The following is a 23,722-nucleotide window of genomic DNA, read 5'->3' on the forward strand; positions in this document are numbered from 1 at the left end:
CCAGGATGGTCTCAATCTCTTGACCTCATGATCCACCAGCCTCGGCCTCCCAAAGTGCTGGAATTACAGACGTGAACCACTGTGCATGGCCTTTTTAAAAGTAATTTCAACTTTTATTTTGTTTGTTACATGATCCTGAGGTTTGGGATACAGATGATCTTGTTCCCTGGATCCGGTCGTGAGCATAGCACCTGACAGTTTTTCCAACCTTACCCTCAACCCTTCCCTATCTAGTAGTCCCCAGTGTCTGTTGTTGCCATCTTTATGTCCATGAATACTCAGTGTTTAGCTCCCACTTACAAGTGAGAACATGCGGTATTTTGTTTTCTGTTCCTCCATTTATTCACTTATGATAATGGCTTCCAGCTGCATCCAGATGCAAAGTACATGATTTCATTCTTTTTTATGGCTATCCTGAAAAACGTTTCTGTAGAAACTTTCTAAGTGTATCTTTGAGTTGGTTGCAAATCTGTGCTGTAGTTTGGATTTGTCCTTTTGTTCCAGTGTTTTTGGGACTCTGATTGGCTTGTGAAAATTGGGCAGTATGACTTGTTTGACAAGTTTGGATGTGCATATCTAATTTACTGTGAATCCTCCTTCTCACCTATATACAAAATAAATAATAATTTAACCACTTGGAAGAAGGAGTTGTTTGTTTTTTTGAGATGGAGCCATGCTCTTGTCACAGAGGCTGTAGTGCAGTGGCGCGATCTCAGCTCACTGCAACCTCCTGCCTCCCGAGTTCAAGCAATTCTCCTGCCTCACCGTCCTAAGTAGCTGGGATTACAGGTGCCCACAACCACGCCCGGCTAATTTTTTTTGTATTTTTATTAGAGATGGGGTTTCACCACGCTGGCCAGGCTGGTCTCGAACTCCTGACCTAAGGTGATCCGCCCACCTCAGCCTCTCAAAGTGCTGGGATTTACAGGCGTGAGCCACCATGCCTGGGCTAGAAGGAGGTTTTTTTGTTTGTTTTTGAGACAAAGCCTCTCTCTGTCTCCCAGGCTGGAGTGCAGTGGCACCATCTCAGCTCACTGCAACCTCTGCCTCCTGGGTTCAAGCGATTCTTCTGCCTCAGCCTCCTGAGTAGCCAGGATTACAGGTGCCTGCCATCATGCCCAGCTAATTTTTGTATTTTTAGTAGAGACGGGGTTTCACCGTGTTGATCAGGCAGGTCTTAAACTCCTGACCTTGTGATCTGCCCGTCTCAACCTCCCAAAGTGCTGGGATTACAGGCGTGAGCCACCGCGCCTGGCTTAGAAGGAGTTTTAAAATATAAAATACCTGGATCAAGACAAAGACTTAGACAGATAGTGGCTCAAGTCTGTAATCCCAACAGTTTCAGAGGTCGAGATATGAGGACTGGTTTAGCCCAGAAGTTCAAAACCAACCTGGGCAATGTAGTGAAACCCCCATCTCTATTTAAATTTTCTTTTTTCTTTTCTTTCTTTTGAGATGGAGTCTTGTTCGTGTTGCTCACTTGTGATCTCTGCTCACTGCAACCTCCGCCTCCTGGGTTCAAGCGATTCTCCTGCCTCCACCTCCCGAGTAGCTGGGATTATAGGCGTGTGCCACCACGCCCCGTTAATTTTATATTTTTAATACGACGGAGTATCTCCCTGTTTTTCAGGCTGGTCTCGAACTCCTGACCTCATGTGATCTGCTAGCCTTAGACTCCCAAAGTGGTGGGATTAAAGGAGTGAGCCACCGCACCCGGACTGCATTTCCTTTTTTTAATTTTTTTTCAATTTTGAGACGGAGTTTTCCTCTTGTTGCCCAGGCTGGAGTGCAGTGGTGCAGTCGTGGTTCACTGCAACATCCACCTTCCGGGTTCAAGCGATTCGCTTGCCTCAGCCTCCCAAATAGCTGGGATTACAGGTGCGGGCTACCACGCCCAGCTAATTTTCGTATTTTTAGTAGAGACGGGGTTTCATCATGTTGGCCAAGCTAGTCTCAAACTCCTGACCTCAGGTGATCCTCCCGCCTTGGTCTCTCAGTGCTGGGATTACAGGTGTGAACCACCGCGCCCGGCCTTTAATTGGCCTTTGAAAGCAAGAAGGTTGAGCCAGGCATGAGCCACTGCGTCTGGCAGGAGATGAGGTCTTTCTATGTTGCTTAGAGTAGTCTTGAACTCCTGGGCTCAAGCAGTCCTCCGACTCAGCCTCCCCAGTAACTGGGATTATGGGCACAAGTTTCTTTGGTTTGGTGTCCCTTTGAAAGAATATCTGTATTTTCTGGCCAGGCGCAGTGGTTCACGCCTGTAATCCCAGCGCTTTGGGAGGCTGAGGTGGGTGAATCACTTGAGACCAGCCCGGCCAACATGGTGAAACCGTGTCTCAACTGAAAATACAAAAGTAGATGGACTTGGTGGCACGCACCTTTAATCCCAGCTGCTCCCAAGGCTGAGACAGGAGAATCGCTTGAACCTGCGAGGTGGAATTTGCAGTGAGTTGAGACAGCACTACTGTACTCCAGCCTGGGCGATAGACCAAAACTCCGTCTTGGAAAACAAAAGAATGTTTGTGTCTTCTGTCTTGTTACATTAAAAAACAAAAAAGAGTATCTGGTGTTATCACATTTTAAGGCTTCTTATCTAGCTTTCTTAAGTGCCTCTTAAGAAATTCAGTTATATTATGGCTCAGTTAATGTACATAGGCATTTGCTGAACACCAGTATACTTAGTAATATAATTACTCCCAGCAGGCTCAAGAATGAGAAAAGTGTGAAAGTAAAAATGAGTTCCAATTTTTGGTACTTCATTCTTAGACAGATTTAGCAAAATATATTGGACATTTATTATGTGCCAATGCCCTAGCTTCTTGGAGCCCTTGAAACAGGTAAGGCTGCTGCTAGGCTGGGTGCAGTGGCTCACGCCTGTAATCCCAGCACTTTGGGAGGCCGAGGTGGGCGAATCACAAGGTCAGGAGATCGAGACCGTCTTAGCTAACATGGTGAAACCCTGTCTCGACTAAAACTACAAAAAAAAAAAAAAAAGCCAGGTGTAGCTGGGCGCGGTGGCTCACATCTGTAATCCCTGCACTTTGGGAGGCCGTGGCCGGTGGATCACAAGGTCAGGAGTTCGAGACCAGCCTGGCTAACATAGTGAAACCCTGTCTCTACTAAAAATACAAAAGTTAGCTGGGTGTGCTGGCTCACGCCTGTAGTCCCAGCTACTCCGGAGGCTGAGGCGGGAGAATCGCCTGAACCTGGGAAGTGGAGGTTGCAGTGAGCTGAGATCGCGCCATTGCACTCCAGCCCGGGCAACAGAGTGAGACTCTGTCTCAAAAAAAAAAAAAAAAGCTGGGCGTGGTGGCTCACACCTGTAATCCCTGTACTTTGGGAGGCCGAGGCAGGCGGAACACAAGGTCAGGAGATTGAGACCATCCTGGCTAACACCATGAAACCCCGTCTCTGCTAAAAATACAAAAAATTAGCTGAGCGTGATGGTGGGTGCCTGTAGTCCCAGCTACTCGGGAGGCTGAGGCAGGAGAATGACTTGAACCCGGGAGGCAGAGCTTGCAGTGAGCCAAGATTGCACCACTGCACTCCAGCCTGGGTGACAGACTCTGTCTCAAAAAAAAAAAAAAAAAAAAGCCGTGTGCTGTGGCTCACGTCTGTAATCCCAACACTTTGGAGGCGGAGATGGGTGGATCACAGGTCAGGAGATCGAGACCATCCTGGTCAACATGGTGAAACCCCATCTCTACTAAAAATATAAAAATTAGCCAGGCGTGGTGGTGTGCACCTGTAATCCCAGCTACTCAGGAGACTGAGGCAAGAGAATCGCTTGAACCTGGGAGACAGAGCTGGCAGTGAGCCGAGATCATGCCACTGCACTCCAGCTTGGGTGACAGAGCGAGACTCTGTCTCAAAAAAACAAAAACAAAAACAGATAAGGTTGCCGCCTTCTTCGTGTGCTCCTCTGCTCCAGTTGCTTTTATGCTATAGCTTTACTTAGTGCACTTCAGAGGAGACCAGTTTTCACTCACCTATTCCTAAGAGTTGCAGACAAATGTATGAAATAATAGGGCCATAAATATTTTGACTTGTAGTATAGTCTTGTGGGTACTGTGTTAGGTGTTATTAGATTATTTATTAAAATACATTTTTTTTTAAGAGTGTGTACATGGCTTACTGCAGCCTCAAACTCCTGGGCTCAAGTGATCCTCCAACCTTAGTCTCCCAAAGTGTTGGGATTACAGGTGTGAGCCACCACACCCGGCCTCTCCTGTTTTCTTGAGAGTTGTTCTGTTTTCTATAAATTAAAAAAAAAAACATTTTTTTCCCTACCTTTCTAGACCCCTTTTTGTTTTTTGTTTTGAGAGGGAGTCTTGCTCTGTCGCCCAAGTTAGAGTGCAGTGGTGCAATCTCGGCTCACTGCAACCTCCACTTCCTGAGTTCAAGCAATTCTCCTGCCTCAACTTCCCAAGTAACTGAGAGTACAGGTGCCTGCCACCACACCCAGCTAATTTTTGTATTTTAGTAGAGACAGGATTTCACCTTTTTGGCCAGGAAGATCTCAAACTCCTGACCTCAAGTGATCCACTCGCCTCAGTCTCCCAAAATGCTGAGATTACAAATGTGAGCCACTGTGCCTGGCCTTAGACCCTGGTTTTATTAAAAGCACTGTTTTACTTTTCTTACTCTCAGCTAATTCCTGTCACCCATCTCATCCTCCCCTCAAAACCCCAACACTTCAAAAATGTTTATGAGGTAATTCAAGACATCTAAGCAATATATACGATAATATAGTAATCTTTTTTTTTTTTTTTTCTTTGTTTGAGATGGAGTCTCGCTCTCTTATCCAGGTTGGAATGCAGTGGTGCAATCTTGGTTCACTGCAACCTCCATCTCCTGGGTTCAAGCGACTCTTCTTTTTTTTTTTTTTTTTTAAATTTTGAGATGGAGTCTTGCTCTTCTCCCAGGCTGGAGTGCAATGGCATGTGGCGGCGTGATCTCGGCTCACTGCAACCTCTGCCTCCTGAATAGCTGGGATTACAGGTGCCTGCCACCATGCGCAGGTAATTTTTATATTTTCAGTAGAGATGGGGTTTCACCATGTTGGCCCGACTGATCTCAAACCCCTGACCTCAAGTGATCGTCCACCTCGGCCTCCCAAAGTGCTGGGATTACAGGTGTGAGCCACTGCGCCCAACCATAGATAATCTTTTACCTGTATCCAAGTTCATGAAACAATACGTTACAAATACTAGTAAAGCCCATAAAAGCACCCTTTGTTAACACTTTTTAACATTGCTACTGGGCCGGGCGCGGTGGCTCAAGCCTGTAATCCCAGCACTTTGGGAGGCCGAGACGGGCGGATCACGAGGTCAGGAGATCGAGACCATCCTGGCTAACACGGTGAAACCCTGTCTCTACTAAAAACTACAAAAAACTAGCCGGGCGAGGTGGCGGCACCTGTAGTCCCAGTTACCTGGGAGGCTGAGGCAGGAGAATGGTTTAAACCCGGGAGGCGGAGCTTGCAGTGAGCTGAGATCTGGCCACAGCACTCCAACCTGGGTAACAGAGCGAGACTCCGTCTCAAAAACAAAAAAAAAAAAACAAAAAAAATTGCTACTGAACCTTGGTTTTATCAGACAATGATATGGTTGTGTGTGTAGATGAACTTCCTTACTTTAATCTTCTAGTTTAAAATGAAAGTAGAAAATTAAACTATTTTGGTCTGTACTGACTGTTAATTTAGTGGAATTTCTTGACTTCTGCTTGTAGAAGTAGGATGATTATGGTCTGAACTGACTGTTAATTTAGTGGAATTTCTTGACTTCTGCTTATAGAAGTAGGATGATTATAACTACTGAATTTATTGTGATGTAGATTTATAGATATACAAATACATATGAACAAATTATCTAAGTTCATGTGTATTAACTATTCTTTGTACCTCTTGAACCACTTTAGATATGTCAGTGTTTTAGATCTTAACTGCCTGTAGGGCAGGAACCACCTCTTTTTTTGTTTTTATTTTTTGTTTTGAGACAGAGTCTTCCTCTGTCTCCCAGGCTAGAGTGCAGTGGCATGATCTTGGCTCATTGCAACCTCTGCCTCCCGAGTTCAAGTGATTCTCCTGCCTCAGCCTCCTGAGTAGCTGGGATTACAGATGTGCACCACCATGCCCAGTTAATTTTTGTATTTTTAGTAGAGACAGGGAGGGTTTCACCATGTTGGCCAGGCTTGTCTCAAACTTTTGACCTCAAGTGATTCACCCTCCTTGGCCTCCCAAAGTACTGGGATTAGACATGAGCCACCAAATCTGGCCTTTTTATTTTTATGTTTTAATAATACAAAATGTGTTTGCTGCCATAAACATTTGGGTACAGAATAAATACGATGTGAAGGAGAACAGTGGTTGTGCACAAAGGACTGCTGATGTAAATTACAGTTTCAGTGTGGGTAATGGGAAAATTCAAAGCATTTACTTGATAAAGATCTGTAGAGCTTAAATTTGCAAACTTCTTTCAAGGATGGGAAAAATAAGTAACAATTATCTATAAATAATATTGATTAAAAATAGTCAAACTGCAAAATTAATAGAGAAAGTAAAATTTACTGAAATTTGTCCAAATGGATTCACTGTTGACAGTTTGGTGAACATCCTTCCAGCCATCTTTTTGTCCATTTCTGTACAATTGTCTATGTGTAGTTTTGTTAATAGGCACTTAAGTATGATCATACTATCCACAGTGCTTTGTAACCTATTTTCACTGACCAGTGTGTCATGAACATCTTTTCTATGTAAGTAAATGTAAAGTCTTCATCATTTAAAATGATTTTATGATGATTCTATAGGGTATTTGTAGTAGAATTCCTAGAATTTATTTAACCTTATTGATATACATTTGTTTCCAAAATTTCACTGTTATAAGCAATACTATGATGAACATCCTTATCCAATATTTGATTTTTTTTTTTTTTTTTTTGAGACAAAGTCTGGCTCTGTCACCCAGGCTGGAATGCAGTGGCATGATCTCGTCTCACTGCAACCTCTGCCTCCTGGGTTCACACCGTTCTCCTGCCTCAGCCTCCCAAGTAGCTGGGACTACAGGCTCCTGCCACCATGCTCGGCTAATTTTTTGTATTTTTAGTAGAAACGGGGTTTCACCATGTTTGCCAGGATGGTCTCGATCTCCTGACCTTGTGATCCGCCTGCCTCGGCCTCCCAAAGTGCTGGGATTACAGGCATGAGCCACCGTGCCTGGCCTGTTTTTTGTTTTTTTGAACCTTAGCCTCCTGAGTAACTGGGACTACAGGTGTGCATTACCACGCCCGGCTAATTTTTGTATTTTTATTAGAGATGGGATTTCGTCATGGTGGCCAGGATGGTTTCGATCTCCTGACCTCGTGATCTGCCTGCCTGGGCCTCCCAAAGTGCTGGGATTACAGGCATGAGTCATCGGTCCCGGCTCAGTCATTTTTAGTATATTCATAGGATTGTGCAACCATCACCACAACCTACGAACATTTTCATCACCCAACAAAGAAACACCTCTTGCCCATTGGCAGCCATGCCCCATTCTCACGTTCACTTCCAGCCCCAAGCAACCTATGTACTTTTCACCTCTATAGAATTGACTATTCTAGATATTTCACATAAATAGAATCATACAGTATGTGCTCTTTTATGACTGGCTTCTTTCACTTAGCATGTTTTCAAGGTTCATCCATGTTGTAGCATGTATTAGTACTCTATTTTTTTTATTGCTAAATATTTCATTTTGTGTATATATACCACATTTTGTTTATTCATTCATCAGTTGATGGACATTTGGGTTATTTCCGTGTTTTAGCTATCATGCATAATGCTGCTATGAATATTTGTGTATAAGTTTTTGTGTGAGCATATGTTTTAATTTCTTTTGGTAATATACTTAGGAGTGGAGTTACTGGGTTAGATTCAGCTGTGATGAGTTCGAGTCTGTATCTTTGTTTTGTTTCTTTTGTTTTTTGGGTTTTTTTTGAGACAGAGCCTTGCTCCATCACCCAGGCTGGAGTGGTATGCTCTAGACTCATTGCAACCTCCACCTCCCAGGTTCAAGCAATTCCTGTCTCAGCCTCCGGAGTAGCTGGGATTACAGATGTGCACCACCACACTGGGCTAATTTTTTTTTTTTTTTTTTTTGAGATGGAGTCTCCCTCTGTCGCCCAGGCTGGAGTGCAGTGGCATGATCTCGGCTCATTGCAAGCTCTGCTTCCTGGGTTCTTGCCATTCTCCTCCCTCAGCCTCCCAAGGAGCTGGGACTACAGGCACCTGCCACCACGCCCGGCTAATTTTTTTTTTTTATATCTTTAGTAGAGACGGGGTTTCACTGTGTTAGCTAGGTTGGTCTCGATCTCCTGACCTCGTGATCCACCCGCCTCGGCCTCCCAAAGTGCTGGGATTACAGACATGAGCCACCGCGCCTGGACTTTTTTTTTTTTTTTTTTTATTGAGATGGAGTCTCGCTCTGTCTCCCAGGCTGGAGTGCAGTGGCACAATCTCAGTTCACTGCAAGCTCCGCCTCCCAGGTTCACGCCATTCTCCTGCCTCAGCCTCCTGAGTAGCTGGTACTACAGGTGCTTGCCACCATGCCTGGCTAATTTTTGTATTTTTAGTAGAGACAGGGTTTCGCCATGTTGGCCAGGCTGGTCTCAAGTCCCTGACCTCAGATGATCCCGCCTGCCTCAGGCTCCCAAAGTGCTGGGGTTACAGGCATGAGCCACCTTGCCTGGGTGAGTCTATATCTTGATCTTAAACATATTGGTTGCCAGATTTTGTTACTATCCTTGGCAGTCTTACTATTTTACTTATGTCCTAGAAATACTAAGTTCTTCTGGCCTGGCGTGGTGGCACGCACCTGTAATCCCAGCACCTTGGGAGGCCGAGGTCGGGAGTTCGAGACCAGCCCGACCAACATGGCAAAACCCTGTCTCTACTAAAAGTATAAAAATTAGCCAGGCATGGTGGCAGGCGCCTGTAATCCCAGCTATTCGGGAGACTGAGGCAGGAGAATCACTTGAACCCAGGAGGTGGAGGTTGCATTGAGCCAAGATTGTGCCATTGCATTCCAGCCTAGGCAACAAGAGCAAGACTCTTATCTCATAAAAATAAATAAATAAAAGCACTGAATGCTCTTATTTATTTCATGCACACAACAAATAATGATACTGGCAAGACATATTGAGATGTCAAGAAAATTTTGCACAGTCAAGAAAATTTTGATATGTTCATCATAATCATTACTTATTTTAAGAAAACATGATTTTGGGCCGTGCTCAGTGTTGATTAAATAAAATATTGGTATATATCTTATTTCATGATTACTTACTATGGTTTTGCCACTCCTTAAGATATTTTCCTAATATTGTTAGCTACAATGTGCGATCTTGGCTCCCTGAAACGTCCATCTCCCGAGTTCAAGCAATTCTCCTGCCTCAGCCTCCCAAGTAGCTAGGATTACAGGCACCCACCACCACACCCAGCTAATTTTTGTATTTTTAGCAAAGACGGAGTTTCATCATATTGGCCAGGCTGCTCTGGAACTCCTGGCCTCAAGTGATCTGCCTACCTCGGCCTTGCAAAGTGTTAGGATTATAAGTGTGAGCCTACTTCATTAGTTTTTCACAGTAATTTTATGAAGTTGATAATTCATCGCAGTTTTACTGATGGAGAAACTGACAACCAGAAAAGTTTTTGCTGATTGTCAGAAACTTAATTAAATGGTTGTGAAAGGACTCATACCTAATTTTCTCTTACTCCAAAACCTGTTCTTTTTTTTTTTTTTTTTTTTGAGACGGAGTCTCGCTCTGTTGCCCAGGTTGGAGTGCAGTGGCCGGATCTCAGCTCACTGCAAGCTCCGCCTCCCGGGTTCCCGCCATTCTCCTGCCTCAGCCTCCCGAGTGGCTGGGACTACAGGCGCCCGCCACCTCGCCCGGCTAGTTTTTTTTTTTTGTATTTTTAGTAGAGACAGGGTTTCACCGTGTTAGCCAGGATGGTCTTGATCTCCTGACCTCGTGATCCACCCGTCTCGGCCTCCCAAAGTGCTGGGATTACAGGCTTGAGCCACCGCACCCGGCCTTAAAACCTGTTCTTAACCTTGTACTCCAGTACATCTTCCTAGTTTAGCTCTGCCAATATCATGAAAATCTCAGACATTCTGATTAAAATTATTTTAGTGCCATAGGCTGCACCTTAAAAGTGATTGAGAAGGAGGCAGGGCAAGGTGGCTCATGCTGGTAATCCCAGCACTTTTGAGAGGCCAAGGAGGGCAGATCACCTAAGGTCAGGAATTTGAGACCAGCCTGGCCAAACTGGTGAAACCCCGTCTCTACTAAAAGAGTGAAAAATTAACCGAGCATAGTGGCGCACGCCTGTAGCCTGTAGTCCTAGTTACTTAGAAAGCTATGGCAGGAGAGTTGCTGGAACCTGGGAGGCAGGGGTTGCAGTGAGTCGAGATCACGCCACTGCACTCCAGCCTGGGGGACAGAGAGAGACTCCGTCTCAAAAAAAAAAAAAAAAAAGAAAAAGAAACACACAGAAATTAGCCAGGCATGGTGGCAGTAGCCTCTACCTGTAATCACAGCTACCCAGGAGGCGGAGGTTGCAGTGAGCCAAGATTCTGCTACTGCACTCCCACTCCGTCTTAAGAAAGAAAAAAAGAGTGAGAAGGAAAGCACAAGGAGAGGTTTATTAGGCATAGTAACTCAAAGTTATATCGAAGAGCTGAAGAGAATAGAAATTAGGTACAGAAGTAAAATCAAGAACCTGGATTTCTAGATGTTAAGTTTGTCCTACCTCATTTAGTTACTTTCTTTCCTTATAAAATAGATAAAACAAAGCAGGCAAAGTTAACACCTTGCGTTTATAGAAATCTTTTTTGGTTTTTTGTTTTTTTGAGATGGGCTCTTAACTCTGTCACCCAGGAATATACAACTGGAATGCAGCTGTACAATCACGGCTCACTGCTGCCTCCACCCCTCAGGCTCAAGTGATTATCCTGCTTCATCCTCCCAAGTAGTTGGGACTCCAGGAACACGCCACCATGCCCAGCTAATTTATTTTTCTTTTTTTTTTTCTTTTGTAGAGATGAGGTCTTACTATGTTGCCCAGACCAATCTCAAACTCCTGGGCTCAAGCAGTCCTCCTGCCTTGGCCTCCCAAGGTGCTGGCATTATAGGAGTGAGCCACCGTGACTGCCCAGACACCTTAAATATATGGATAGAGTTGCTAACTTGTTTACAAGGTGCCATTACAGACTAATACTTATTTAGTAAATGCTTTGAAAATTTGAGAAAGGCTAGGCAGCAGTGGCTAACGCCTATAATCACAACAGAACATTTTGGGGGGCTGAGGTGGGAGGATCACTTGAGCCCAAGAGCTCAAGATCAGCCTGACGATATGGCAAGACCCAGTCTCCTTAAAAAAAGGGAAGAAATGGCCGGGCGTGGTTGCTCACGCCTGTAATCCCAGCACTTTGGGAGGCCGAGGTGGGCGGATCACGAGGTCAGGAGATTGAGACCATCCTGGCTAACATGGTGAAAATGTCATATGTGACCGAGTTATGATGACAGAGTCTAAAACATTTTAGCATACACTGTTATTTATTTTTATTTTTTTTTTGAGACGGAGTCTCGCTCTGTTGCCCAGGCTGGAGTTCAGTGGCGCGATCTCGGCTCACTGCAAGCTCCACCTCCCGGGTTCACGCCATTCTCCCGCCTCAGCCTCCCGAGTAGCTGGGACTACAGGCGCCTGCCACCACGCCCGGCTAATTTTTTGTATTTTTAGTAGAGACGGGGTTTCACTGTGTTAGCCAGGATGGTCTCGATCTCCTGACCTCGTGATCCGCCCACCTCGGCCTCCCAAAGTGCTGGGATTACAGGCATGAGCCACTGCGCCCGGCCTCACTGTTTATTTATTTATTTATTTTGAGTTGGAATCTTGTTCTGTTGACCAGGCTGGAGTACAGTGATGTGACCATAGCTCACTGCAGCCTTAAACACCTTGGCTCAAGCAATCCTCCTCCCACCTTAGCCTCCTGAGTAGCTGGGACCATAGGCGTATGCCACCATGCCCAGCTAATTATTATTATTTGGCAACGAAGTCTTGCTCTATCAACGAGGCTGGAGTGTAGTGGCAGTCTTGGCTCGCTGCAACCTCCGCCTCCCAAGTTCAAGCAGTTCTCCTGTCTCAGCCTCCCGAGTAGCTAGGATTACAGGTGTGCTCCACCATACCCAGCTGATTTTTTGTTTTGTTTTGTTTTTGTATTTTTAGTAGAGATGGGGGTTTTACCATGTTGGCCAGGCTGGTATTGAACTCCTGACCTCAAGTGATCCAACCACCTTGGCCTACCAAAGTGCTGGGATTACAGGCGTGAGCTACCTATTACAGGCGTGAGCAGCCTATTCTTTATTTTATAGACAGAGTGTCTCTGTGTTGCCCAGGCTGGTCTGGAATTCCTAATCTCAAGCGATTCTCCTGCCTCAGCCTCCCAAAGTGCTGAGGTTACAGGCAGAACCACATGTAAGTATGTGGACATTGCTGGTTCAAAGTAGATGTACATTTAAATATTTTCAAACTAGCCTTCAAAAAGGTTATACTAATTTATCACTATCTGGGCATGAAAATGTCTGTTTCCTGCCGGGCGTGGTGGCTCATGCCTGTAATCCAGCACTTTGGGAGGCTGAGGCAGGTGGATCACCTAAGGTCAGGTGTTTGAGAACAGCCTGACCAATATGGTGAAACCCCGTCTCTAGTAAAAATACAAAAATATTAGCCAGTCATGGTGGCATATTCCTGTAGCCCCAGCTGCTTGGGAGGCTGAGGCAGGAGAATCACTTGAACCCAGGAGATGGAGGTTGCGTTGAGCCCAGATTGTGCCGCTGCACTCCAGAGCCAGGGAGACTCTGTCTCAAAAAAAGAAAAGAAAAAAGAGAGGGAGAGAGGGAAGGGGGGAGGGGGGGAGGGAAGAAAGAGAGGGAGGGTCTGTTTCCCTGTACCCTTAACAATGCTGTATATTATTAGAGTTTCAATTTTTGGTAATCTGATAGGTGAAAAATTACAAATGCGTTATAAGTAGAGTTGCATTATAAAAACTATGACTGAAATTTGATCGGATTTTTACGTATTTATTGGCTCTTGGTATTTTCTTTCTCTCTTTCTTTCCTTCCTTTCCTTCTTTCCTTCTTTCTTTCTTTCTTTTTTTTTGGACAGAGTCTTGCTCTGTCGCCTAGGCTGGAGTACAGTGGCGCAACCTCCACCTCCCGGGTTCAAGCGATTCTCCTGCCTCAGCCCCCTGAGGAGCTGGGATTACAGGCATTCGTACCATGCCCAGCTAATTTTGTATTTTTAGTAGAGACGGGATTTCTCCATGTTGGTCAGGCTGGTCCTGAACTCCTGACCTTAGGTGATCTGCCCACCTCGGCCTCCTCCCAAAGTGATGGAATTACAGGCGTGAGCCACTGTGCCCAGTCACTCTTTGTATTTTCAATGATGATTCTTGAGATTTCAGTGAGTCTTCAGGTGTCAGTGAATGGAATGGCTGAACATAAAAAGGCTTCAAATCTTGTGATACTGTGGACGTAGGATGTCAGTTCAAAAGAAATGATGCCGCGACTGTAGGGTATCACTGAGATGCCAGTGATAACCTGCCTGTGTCACATGTTGACTCTTTTCTCTCTTAATTATAGGTGATCATGGAGCTCAGCTTGGTCTCCATGGGGCTGGTGGTGATGGAATACATGATGACACAGCAGGTGGAGAAGAAGGAGAAAACAGCCCAGATGCCCAACCCCAAGCTGGTCGGAGGACCCGGCGGGAAGCATGCACCTGCCCCTACTGTAAAGACAGTGAAGGAAGGTGAGTTGACCCAGCAAGTTTCTTACAAATATGAAGAAAAATTAATAGGATTTGGAGGAAGGAGGAAGAAGGTTATTTTTTTTTTTTTTGAGACTGAGTCTCACTCTGTCTCCCAGGCTGGAGTGCAGTGGCGCCATCTTGGCTCACTGCAACCTCCGCCTCCCAGGTTCAAACAATTCCGCCTGCTTCAGCCTCCCAAGTAACTGGAATTAAAAGCATGTAATCCACACCTGGCTAATTTTGTATTTTTAGTAGAGATGGGGTTTCACCGGGTTGGTCAGTGAACTCCTGACCTCAGGTGATCTGCCCACCTTGGGCTCCCAAAGTGCTGGGATTACAAGCATGACCCACCGTGCCTGGCCTTGGGTTTTTTGTTTGTTTGTTTGTTATTTGGGTTTTTTTTGAGACAGAGTCTTGCTCTGTGGCCAGGCTGGAGTGCAGTGGTGTGCGATCTCGGTTCACTGCAACCTCTGCCTCCCGGGTTCAAGTGATTCTCCTGCCTCAGCCTCCTGAGTAGCTAGGACTACAGGCATGCACCACCATGTCCAGCTAATTTTTGTGTTTTTAGTGGAAATGGGGTTTCACCATGTTGGCCAGGATGGTCTCAATCTCTTGACCTTGTGATCCACCCTCCTTGGCCTCCCAGAGTGCTGAGATTACAGGCGTGAGCCACTGTGCCCGGCTTAACTTTTAAATTTTTTATAGAGATGGGATTTCCCTGTGTTGCCCAAGCTGGTCTCAAACTCCTGGGCTTAAGCAGTCCTCCTGCCTTAGCCCCACAAATTGTTGGAATTACAGGCGTTAGCCACTGCACCCAGCCTAGAAGCCTTTTTTAAAATTTAATTTAATTTTATTTTTTTTTGAGAGAGACTGTATCTCGCTCTGTCGCCCAGGCTGGAATGCAGTGGTGCAGTCTCGGCTCACTGCAAGCTATACCTCCCAGAGTTCATGCCATTCTCCTGCCTTAGCCTCCCGAGTAGCAGGGACTACAGGCGCCCGCCACCACGCCTGGCTAATTTTTTTTGTATTTTTAGTAGAGACAGGGTTTCACCGTGTTAGCCAGGATGGTTTCGATCTCCTGACCCTGTGATCCGCCTGCCTCCACCTCCCAAAGTGCTGTGATTACAGGCGTGAGCCACCGCACCCAGCCCCTAGAAGGCTTTTTTTTTTGTTTTTTGAGACAGAGTCTCACTCTGTCACCCAGGCTGGAGTGCTGTGGCCGGATCTCAGCTCACTGCAAGCTCCGCCTCCCGGGTTCATGCCATTCTCCTGCCTCAGCCTCCCAGGTAGCTGGGACTACAGGCGCCCGCCACCTCGCCCAGCTAGTTTTTTATAGTTTTTAGTAGAGACGGGGTTTCACCGTGTTAGCCAGGATGGTCTCGATCTCCTGACCTCGTGATCCGCCCGTCTCGGCCTCCCAAAGTGCTGGGATTACAGGCTTGAGCCATCGTGCCCGGCTAGAAGGCTTTTTAAAAGGAAGCCTTGGTCCATCGCTGTCGCTCACGCCTGTAATCCCAGCACTTTGGGAGGCGGAGGCAGGCGGATCGACCACCTGAGGTTAGGGATTTGAGACCAGCCTGGCCAACATGGCGAAACTTCATCTGTACTAAAAATACAGAAGTCAACTGGACATGGTGGCGTGCACCTGTAATCCTAGGTACTCGGGAGGCTGAGGCAGGAGAATCGTTTGAACCTAGGAGGCGTGAGCTGTGATCATGCTATTGTACTCCAGCCTGGATGACAGAGTGAGACTCTGTCTCAAAAAAACAAAACAAAAAAAAGGCTTTTTCAAAAAATAAAAGTTTGGGTTAGTTTGGTGTAGGTTGGGTGACTGTTGTTGATACTTTGTGGTTCTTTAGTTTCTGTCTCTAGAATGAATGATAAATAGTTGTATCCTCATTTTCAGGGGTTCGGGGGATCCTGGCAAAAAGAAACAGCATATTTGCCACATCCAAGGCTGTGGGAAAGTGTACGGCAAGACTTCACACCTGCGGGCACACTTGCGCTGGCATACAGGCGAGAGGCCATTTATGTGTACCTGGTCATACTGTGGGAAACGCTTCACACGTTCAGATGAGCTACAGAGGCACAAACGTACACACACAGGTGAGCAAAAGCCTATGGGAGAAAAATATAGTAATAGCCTAGAATGAAAAACACAAAATATACCTACAAAATAACCAAAATTTGTGAACAACTTAATTTGAAACTAAATATATGGGTCACAAAGGGAATTGGAGTTAATCTGGAAAACTTTTTAGAAGGAAGGAGGGGCCAGGCACGGTGGCTCAAGCCTGTAATCCCAGCACTTTGGGAGGCCGAGACCATCCTGGCTAACCCGGTGAAACCCCGTCTCTACTAAAAAATAAAATTAGCCGGACAAGGTGGCGGGCGCCTGTAGTCCCAGCTACTCAGGAGGCTGAGGCAGGAGAATGGCGTAAACCCAGGAGGCGGAGCTTGCAGTGAGCTGAGATCCGGCCACTGCACTCCAGCCTGGGCGACAGAGCGAGACTCCGTCTCAAAAAAAATAAAAAAAAAAAAGAAGGAAGGAGGAGCTGGGTGCAGTGGCTCACACCTGTAATCCCAGCACTTTGGGAGCCCAAGGCAGGCAGATCACGAGGTCAGGAGATCAAGATCATCCTAGCTAACACGGTGAAACCCCGTCTCTACTAAAAATACAAAAAAATTAGCCGGGCATGGTTGCAGGCTCCTGTAGTCCCAGCTACTGGGGAGGCTGAGGCAGGAGAATGGCAGGAACCTGGGAGGCGGAGCTTGCAGTGAGCCAAGACCGTGCCACTGCACTCCAGCCTGGGCGACAGAGTGAGACTCCGTCTCAAAAAAAAAAAAAAAGGAAGGAGTTGGGTGTGGTGGCTCACGCCTGTAATCCCAGCACTTTGGGAGGCCAAGGTGGGTGGATTTCTTGAGGTCAGGAGTTCGAGACCAGCCCGACCAACATGGGGAAACCCTGTCTCTACTAAAATTACAAAATAGTCAAGCGTGCTAGCGCACACCTGTAATCCCAGCTACTCGGGAGGCTGAGGGAGGAGAATTACTTGAACCCAGCAGGTGGAGGTTGCAGTGAGCTGAGATTGCGCCACTGCACTCCAGCCTAGGTGACAGAACAAGACTGTCTCAAAAAAAAAGAAGGAAGGAGCTAGATTTTGAGTGGGATTTTTTGAAGGCAAAGCATTGAAACCATTACTCTTAGTCTCTGCCCTTCCTTACTTTTCTGCTAAGTTCTACCTTCCTTACTGAGTACTCCCCAACCTTTATCTACTTTTCTTCCCCACACCCCCACCAAAGGAAAAGATACTTGAAGATTTTTCTTGTTTTTAATCATCTTCTCATACTGGTCTTACTCAGCTTAGTAATTACTGAATTGGGTAAGATAACCTCACTTCCTAACATGTCAGCTTCTTATCTTTCCTTCCTTTACCTAGGTGAGAAGAAATTTGCCTGCCCTGAGTGTCCTAAGCGCTTCATGAGGAGTGACCACCTGTCAAAACATATCAAGACCCACCAGAATAAGAAGGGAGGCCCAGGTGTAGCTCTGAGTGTGGGCACTTTGCCCCTGGACAGTGGGGCAGGTTCAGAAGGCAGCGGCACTGCCACTCCTTCAGCCCTTATTACCACCAATATGGTAGCCATGGAGGCCATCTGTCCAGAGGGCATTGCCCGTCTTGCCAACAGTGGCATCAATGTCATGCAGGTGGCAGATCTGCAGTCCATTAATATCAGTGGCAATGGCTTCTGAGATCAGGCACCTGGGGCCAGAGACATATGGGCCATACCCATCAACCCCGGGATGCAAGGTAGCATGGGTCCAAGAGACATGTGGGAAGAGAGAGCCATGAAGCATTAAAATGCATGGTGGTGAGAAGAATCAGGAGAGGGATACAAGAGAAGAGATGGGGTCCCGGCACCCATCTGTATCATCAGTGCCTCTTAGAAGGTGGGAAACATTAGTGAAAATTCTGTTGGTGCCACCCTTTAATGAGCATTTGTTTGACCCCAGTTTCTTCTTACACTTCTTATCCCAGCCTACCCTTCCTGCATTTCTCTTCTCAGCTCTTCCATGATGGATTCCCTCCCCTTTCCTAAAGCCATCATGCCTTGATAAATATATATGATCATTGAAATACTTTTTAACAAGAAACAGATTCTATATTATTATATATATATATATATATATAAAGATATATAGAGATGCATTCACAGGGGTTGGCTGGGAGGAGGAAGAAGACCATTCTGTGACCAAAATACCTTGGTCATTTTTTTTATATTGCCTTATTTCCCTATGGCTGAGCCTTGTTGTGACACATCAAGCTTTTCTATAGATGTTGTCTTGGCTTCCCACCAGATTAAGCATTCATATGCTCTGCTTTTAGTTCATATATACATACATAATGTTTTTCCTTTCTTAATTTTGTCTTTTTATTTGGGATCAGCTTCTTGCACTCCTTTCCTAACTCAACTGTTGCTGTCTCACCTTCTCTCATCTGATCACTTCATGTTTTTGTTACTGCCTGGATGAGGCACTTCTGTCAATTTTTTCAAGACCTTAGTTCCAGCAGCAGAATGGAAAAATCCTTGTAGCCCAGGCTGATGCTTGAAGTAGCTGTGGAGGGAGTGTTCAAAATACTGCTGACGCAGGCACCTTCTTGGCGCTGGAGAGTCAAAGTCATCTCCCTTCATTAGCTGCTCTAAGCATCGAAAATTAGAAGTCTTTGGGTGGAATTGTACAAGAGTCCCTTTGAAGATAATAATCTTGACTCAGTTTGTATAAACTGTCAAATTTTCAAATAATAGGTAGGGGGCTTTCACTAGGAAAATCAAGTGCTCAGAGAGGAGATGACTTGTAGTCAGGTTCAGGAGTTAAGAGTATTTGGACTTTGGTACCACTGTCTTCCAGGGTAGCTCTAAGTTTTGATGTGTGGGCTTCTGAGTTTACATTCTGAAAGTAAATATACTTTTTTTGAACATCCCCACTAGGTTCTTTTCCATTGTCAATAAGGAGCATCAGCCAATGAATCTGTTTCAGGTTTCCATTCTGCAGAATTCCTCCAGAACATGTGCTAGTGGCAAGACAGTGGTTCTTAGGATCTTTTCCCTTAACTTTTCCTTGAATGTTCTTGGGTGGTTCCTAAGGGAAAAGGAAGCACATGATCATGGGAATGCTAGCCCAGAACAAGAAGAAATCTTGTCTTACCACGGTGGTTTATAGGAGAGGTTGGGAGAAATCCTGTTTCCTCTGTGACCTGATTTCAGAAGAGACTGATCCAAAAATTACAACGGCAGGGAACCTAGTGCATTTGGCACTGAGATGTAAATGCAACCAGAATTGTCCTCAAGGCCCAGCCATAAAAGCATTGCCTCTCTCAACCTTCTGGTATCTTGTTAGAGAGCTTTTCACTGTGAGGAAGTGTGGAAAAATGGCTGTGTGTGTGTGTGTGTGTGTGTGTGTGTGTGTGTAATCTGTTAGGTTGGGGATAGGTTTTCTGCTAGCCAATATTAAAAGAGACCTGCAATAAAAAAATTACCCTGATCTGATAGAAAGCAAGTGTTTTTGTATGTGTGGGTGAATGTGTGTTCATGCCTGTATATGTCTACACACAAATGACAAATTATATTTGAAATTGTTGGAAAATAAATTCAGATCAAAATATCTTTCAGGCCCATTACCTAGAAATCTATCTTAAAACCTGGGTATGTTCCTAAGGTCATTTCTTTGCTTATGCTAAATTAATTACAATTATGAATGGAGGATATTCTACTGTACTTTTTTAAAAAGAAACTATTTTTGTGTTTGAAAGTGAAACCAACATGCAGATCTATAGCAGAGTCCTTATGCTTTTCATAAATCTTTTTACTTTGGCTACAAATAGATGATGGTATGATTCTATTATATATTTTATATAAAATCCATCCAAATTAAGTTTTGGGTAAGTGTGTTGTTTAACCTGAAATATAATAACTTAATACTCTAAACAATAGTTCATTCCATTTGGTCCTTTCTCCACAGATGTAATTCTGTTTTCAACTCAGGAACTATGACAAGGAACTTTCCCCAGATCAAATTCTATTAACACTGAGATACAAGTCATGCATGCACAGCCACTATCATACCCTTTATTCTCACTGAAAGGCAGAATTCAGAACCTGTTATTTTATGTCTGTAATCATGTACTTTGGCATCTTTTGGAGGAAAGGGGCAGGATAACTCACTGAAGTGTACAGTATTTTGCTAGTGCATTTCAAGGAATGGAATCTCCTCCAGTATGAAATTACTAGATATAAACTAGTGTAATGATAGTGAGGATATAAGCTTTTAGAAGGTAATTTGATGGTATTTCTCTCTTGAATGGAAAGCTGCTGGTTTACCCTCAACTCTCTTCATTAGCATTACCATGAGTGAATTTATATCTAATTATTTCCACTTGCCCTGTTCTCTTCTCACCAGGGAAGCTCCAGATCCAGTATCTTGTTTGGCCTCAAAACAGAAGCAGCTTCTTTTGTCTCCCAGCAGTAGTGAGCCACTCAGTCTTTTCCACAGGAAGTTAGGAGCCTACATTCCTTGAGTCAGGAGCTCATTACAGAAAAACCCCGTTTCCCTGAACTTTTGGCTAACAGAAATTAATGTAACTGACATGCATATTGATTCTGAAATTTTTTCATAAGTTTTTTTCATTTTTTTGAATGAGTTTTTTAAATTAATTTTTTAGATGACCAATCTTGCAGGGCAGGGGATGCCCAGAAGAGTGGTGATATAGTACAACACTTATTCCCTCATCCTTTCAGGTTTTCAGGTTGCCCATTTATATTCATTTGCATATCATTTGACTGTCTCACTTTTTACCCAGAACAGTAACAACCCACACCATCTTCCTTCAGGAACTTCCCAACTGGCACTCTGTGGGTGCTACACAGAATGCAATTTAATGGATATTTCTCAGCCGGGTTCAGAATAAATTGAACCTTTGATCCCAGAAAGTATATATTGAAGTGTGGGATAGATTATGATTAGGGGAGGTTTGGAGACAAAAGCTGTAAATTACTATGGCTGATTTATTTCTACTATATACATATATATTTTTTGCTTTTGTGTATCCTATATAGGAAACTAAGCATTGTATTTTTTTTAACAAATCTAAAAAAGCACTATGAACTGCAGGTGTTTGACTTTCAAAGTACATTTTGTATGTTAATATCTTCACGTTTTGTGAATACTGGAAGCTGCAGATCTTTGTTAGGACGCAATAAAATTTATATACTTTTTGAGGGGTTCTTCTGGGGGTGCTAATCAGGCCCCTATTATGCTTAGGGGGAGCCCTGGTGCTACTTGCTTTAAGTTTTCAGTTGTAAGTACCCTGATGCCTTTTGGACCTTGGGATCAGATCAAGAGTTTTGGAGATCAGGTACCAAGGAAATAGGGACAGTCTAGCTGCCTCAAGTGAGGGGCCCTTTGCATAGCTCTCCTTCCCCCTCACTGAAGCTGGGTAGCCTCTTGGGGTTGAGAGGGAAAATGTGAAATCTTGGAATTTATCTCCCTTAGAAGAGAGCCAGTAACTTACGTACAAGGATGAAAAGTCACAGCAATAGCTTTGGGGAAAGGGAGGAAGATATGGCACTTCTCCAACCCCGGAAAACATTGCTTTTGAAAACTGCTGATAAAATATGAGCCGGTTATTACTTCTGTTTGGGAGACTGTGCTCTCTGTGGTGCCTCTCTTGGCTCTACTCCATAGATACCAGACCTCTTCTAGGAGGATGAGCAGACCAGCTTTGAGGTTGACCTGTTTCTTTGTCTGCCTTCCCAAAACACCAGCCCCCAGGAAGACATTAAGCAGTCTTAAGCTTAAATTCCTACTCCCTCTTCCAAATTTGGCTCACTTGCCTTAGATCCAAGGCAGGGAAAGGAAAAGAAGGGGGATCCCTGGCTTTATTACTCCCCTAAGTCTTCACTCTGACTTCTCCAAACCCAGAAAGATTTTCTCCACAGTGTTCATTTGAAAAGAAGAGTATTTTGTCCCATTTTCCCCTTCCTCATTATCAAACAGCCCCAGTCTTCCTTGTCTGTGCTAAGAGAGTAGAGGTATGATGATCTCCCCCTCAACTGCCTTAAGTCCTAGCTAAGTATCAGGGAAAAAAAAAAAAAAACACCTAACAAATGGGATTAGACTAGGGCTGTAAGTAGTGAGGATTTTGTTGATACCTCTACTGGATGTGTGCTTTCCCATATCTTGCCTTCAGGAATTACACTGTGCCTTTTCCCCAGGGATATGGGCTCTGTCTACTCAGTGCTCCAGTTTCCTGGTAACTGCTCTTGACCATTGTGGACAAGGGCAGGTCTTCATATTTCTGATCATCCCTCACTCCCAGTGAAATCCCATAGCCCTTACCTAGAGTCTAGGGCACAAAGACTTTGGGGAAGATACGCTGAGATTGACCTGAGGAGACATCTACACACACCAGTGGCAGCTGCCCCAGGGCCTGCTTCCTCTTCCTAAGTCTGTCATCCTCTGGAAGGGAGGGGTGGTGCTCCAATCTCTGGTGCCTAAAAACCCAAGTTTATTTCTCTCTCAACACTGGCAATAACCAGTCCACACCACTGTTGCCTTTTAAAACCTCTTAATAATCTCATGCTGTGTTTGTTGTTGATTCCAATCCAATTATCACCAGGGCTGTGTGGGTAAATGCTTTTAAATGCTCTCTCATCTTGCTCTTCCCCCTCACTCCCTACTCTTAGGTATGTATGATGCTAATCTTGTCCCTAAGTAAGTTTCTTCCTGCTCCTTTTGTATCTTCCTTTCTTGTTTTTCCTCCTACCTTTTCTACCTTTTGTCTCTTGGTGTTTTGGGACTTTTTTTTTTTTGTTTTTTTTTTTTTTTTTGGCCTTTTGTACAAAGGTTAGTTTCAATGTAGTCTGTAGCCTCCTTTGTAAACCAATTAAAAAGTTTTTTAATAAAAAGCCATGTCTCTGGTGTATTGAGGAGGGTTGGGAATGGGGAGAGTGTACGTTTATAACTTCATACTCTGAACCTAACAAAGGTTTACAGCTATACTGTGTTGTGCTCCATACATGTTAATCAGTGCAGTTGCCCTACACTTAACTCCTGGGTAAATGTTTTCATGATCAGATCAATGTGCCACAACTGCATGGAAATGTGGAGGACCAAGACAAACAGGCAGCACTAACTTTGTTTTTTTTCCCCATATGCTTTTTTATTTTGGAATAATTTTAGATTTACAGAAAAGTTGCAAAGCTAGAACACAGTTTCCGTATAATCCTTACCCCATTTCCCTCATTGTTAACATATTACCATGGTACATTGTCAAAATTAAGAAACTGACATTGGGGCTGGCGCTGTGGCTCACGCCTGTAATCCCAGCACTTTGGGAGGCCGAGGTGGGCAGATCAGGAGGTCAAGAGATGGAGACCATCCTGGCTAACATGGTGAAACCCCGTCTCTACTAAAAATACAAAAACTTAGCCGGGCGTGGTGGTGGGCGCCTGTAGTTGCAGCTACTTGGGAGGCAGAGGCAGGAGAATGGCGTGAACCCAGGAGGCGGAGCTTGCAGTGAGCTGAGTTCATGCCACTGCACTCCAGCCTGGGCGACAGAGCGAGACTGTCTCAAAAAAAACAGAGAAACTGACATTGGTACATTACATTAGCTAAACTCCAGACTATGGGTTTCATTAGTTTTTCCATTGATGTGTTCTTTCTGTTCCAGGATCCATCCCAGGGTACCACATAGCATTTACTCGTCATGTCTCCCCAGTTGGCTCAGAGTTTCTCAGTCTTTCCCTTTTTTTCATGACCTCGACAGTCTTTGGGAGTATTGCCCAGATATCCTGTAGAATATCCCCCAATCT

At 44.7% G+C, this 23,722-nt stretch overlaps 1 protein-coding gene across 3 annotated transcripts in view; it reads left to right on the top strand.

Annotated features, from left to right (window-relative positions):
- LOC111541933 (transcription factor Sp1) overlaps positions 1-23,722 on the top strand; it is a 51,960-nt gene that overhangs the window by 11,733 nt on the left and 16,505 nt on the right. For 2 of the 3 annotated variants that reach the window (XM_023210984.1, XM_023210985.1), the window contains exons 4-5: positions 13,681-13,849; positions 15,756-15,955. In XM_023210984.1, the coding sequence (XP_023066752.1) occupies positions 13,681-13,849; positions 15,756-15,955 (369 nt within the window). Of the gene's footprint in view, positions 1-13,680; positions 13,850-15,755; positions 15,956-17,289; positions 22,817-23,722 lie in introns of those variants that run through there. The other variant, XM_023210986.2, reaches the window with a different exon arrangement.

This window comes from Piliocolobus tephrosceles, chromosome 10, assembly GCF_002776525.5.
Source record: "Piliocolobus tephrosceles isolate RC106 chromosome 10, ASM277652v3, whole genome shotgun sequence".
Lineage (NCBI taxonomy): Eukaryota > Metazoa > Chordata > Mammalia > Primates > Cercopithecidae > Piliocolobus > Piliocolobus tephrosceles.